This window comes from Epinephelus moara, chromosome 18 (assembly GCF_006386435.1).
Source record: "Epinephelus moara isolate mb chromosome 18, YSFRI_EMoa_1.0, whole genome shotgun sequence".
NCBI lineage: Eukaryota > Metazoa > Chordata > Actinopteri > Perciformes > Serranidae > Epinephelus > Epinephelus moara.
Genome location: NC_065523.1, coordinates 33,090,107 through 33,092,606, shown reverse-complemented (window position 1 = coordinate 33,092,606; position 2,500 = coordinate 33,090,107). Strand labels below are relative to the sequence as shown.

The window sequence follows — 2,500 nt, the reverse complement described above, 5'->3', positions numbered from 1 at the left end:
TGAATATTAAAACTTAATGAGCTGTATTTCTGACCTTTGCATGTTATTATAGAATTCATGAAAATGTTACCTTTCTCAGTGGTTGCCGATCGTACAGGCTTGATTTCACATTCTCCTACTGATGCATGGTCATGATTCTTTGAGTGTTTATCATCATCAGGTTCATTCCCTGGATCACACTAAGAAAATAAGTTATTTTATTTGACCATCAGTTGACCAAAACAACCCATTGAGATTAAGAACAAGCACAGCTAAACTCAAGCAGGTTTATATTTTAGTGAGAAGAAAGTAAACTTTTCTGCAAGCATTTCAACTCATCTGTGTGTCCAAACAGGAGGTTCATGGATTCAAACTCTTATCTAAACGTAAAAGGTCTCCAGCTAAAAACTTGACCCAGAAAAAAGGTAACATTAAAAAAAGAGACACTGGTGTATGGAAAATACTACTGAGGACTGAAAAAAATCTCACCTTTACCTCTGTTTTAGCTGCACTCTCCTCCCACTGGTCTACTGCAGGGTAATGTGACAACAAGCAGATTGCATGATCAAATATAAAAGAATTTTTCTTTTTATTTAACCATTCCAGGTTAATAAGATTTATTTGCAAAAGCTGTTTGTAAAGTATATTTAAAAATGCATTGTTTAACACGATGTATCTCCTCTACACTAAATATGCATATGTTCAAGTTTAATCATAATTATCCAGATTTTCCAAAAATACAAGAATAAAAGAAAACTGAGTGATTCTTACCTTCTTTAGTCTCTGCTGAAACAGTCTGAGATGATGGACTTGTGTCCTTCACTGCATCACTCTCCTCCATAGAACGCTCAGTCATGTTACTGCTGCTTTCATGGTTGACCTCTTTAACTTCATCAGTCTCTCCTGTTGAAGGGTCAGAGCCAACAAATAATGCAGATTGGTCAGTTCTAAACTGTATTTACACCATTAGAACTAAAATAACATTTTACTTATTTTAAATCTATGTTACTGTTCAATGAAAGCTTTCATTAAAATGCACCTTTTTTGTCCGATGCAGATGGTATTACAGAAGTGATTTCAGATTCTCCTCCCACTCTTGTGCTGTCATCATGCTTGTCTGAGTGTTTAGCACCACTCACTGGATCACACTAAGAAAACAGGTGATTTCAGAAAACCTTTAGCTTATCTGGTTATGACCTCGAGATGAAGAATGTGAAGATCAATAACACACTGTGGTATACCAATTCATAGTGCACCAAAACCAAAAATTAAATTAATAAATTAAAGCAAACGTTAACAACATACACAAACTAAATGCAAGCAGCTTTGTATTTTAATGAGTAGATGGTAAACTCTTCTGCAAAACTGTTTTCAGCTCATCCTTGTGTCCAACCAGGAGGTTCATGGACTCAACGTCCGTTCAAGCCTAAACTAAAAAGATCTGCAGCTAAAAGTTGACTCGAAAAATAGGTAATATTAAAAAAAGAAACACTGGTATATGGAAATTACTACTGAGGACCAAAAATATTCTCACCTTTACCTCTGTTTTAGCTGCACTCTCCTCCCACTGGTCTACTGCAGGGTAATGTGACAACAAGCAGATTGCATGATCAAACATAACAGAAATTGTTTTCATCATTTGACCATTCCAGGTTAATAAGATTTATTTGCAAAGGTTGTTTGAACATTTTAAAAGTGCATAGTTTGACATGATGTATCGCCTCTACACCAAATATACATAATATGTTTCATCTGAATTAGAATTAACCAGATTTTCCAAAAATACAAGAATAAAAGAAAACGGAGTGATTCGTACCTTCTCTAGTCTTTGCTGAAACAGTCTGAGATGATGGACTTGTGTCCCTCACTGCATCACTCTCCTCCATAGACCGCTCAGTCATGTTACTGCTGCATTCATTGTTGACCTCTTTAACCTCACCAGTCTCTCCTGTTGAAGGGTCAGAGCCAACAAGTACTACAGATTAGTCAATTCCAAACTGTATTTACACCATTAAAACTAAAATGCCACTTCACTATTTAAATCTGTTACTATACAATAAAAGTTTTCTTTAAAATGCACCTTTCTCGTTGTTTGTAGATGGTATTACAGAAGTGATTTCAGATTCTCCTCCCACTCTTGTGCTGTCATCGTCCTTGTCTGAGTGTTTAGCACCACTCACTGGATCATACTAAAAGAAATTGGTGATTTTAGAAAACCTTTAGCTTATCTGGTTATGACCTCGAGATAAAGAAAGTGAAGATCAACAAAATACAGTGGTTTACCAATTCAGAGTACACCAAAACCAAAAAATAAAACCAAAGCTAGGGAACATGCACAACTTAAAGGGCCAGTGTGTAATATTTGGCATGGTTTATTGTCAATCTGAATCTGAATCTGAATATTCTACCCATTAATATGTTTATACAAGTGTATAATCGCTATAAAATAAAATTCGTTTGGTTTTCGTAGCCTTATAATTATGCTTTTATATAAATATATAGCAAGGGCCTTGCTTTAGAG

The 2,500-nt window shown here is 35.2% G+C and overlaps 2 protein-coding genes across 7 annotated transcripts in view; both read right to left on the bottom strand.

The window, feature by feature from the left end:
* Positions 1 to 2,500, bottom strand: part of LOC126405922 (interferon-induced very large GTPase 1-like) — a 127,319-nt gene that overhangs the window by 27,951 nt on the left and 96,868 nt on the right. The window lies entirely within an intron of this gene.
* The window catches only part of LOC126405919 (interferon-induced very large GTPase 1-like), a 160,475-nt gene that overhangs the window by 67,061 nt on the left and 90,914 nt on the right, over positions 1 to 2,500 (bottom strand). The window contains exon 10 of one of the 3 annotated variants that reach the window (XM_050069952.1): positions 2,060 to 2,168. The exons of the other annotated variants lie outside the window; for them this stretch is intronic. Coding sequence (XP_049925909.1) covers positions 2,060 to 2,168 — 109 coding nt within the window. The remainder of the gene's footprint in view (positions 1 to 2,059; positions 2,169 to 2,500) is intronic. 3 annotated transcript variants of the gene reach the window in all.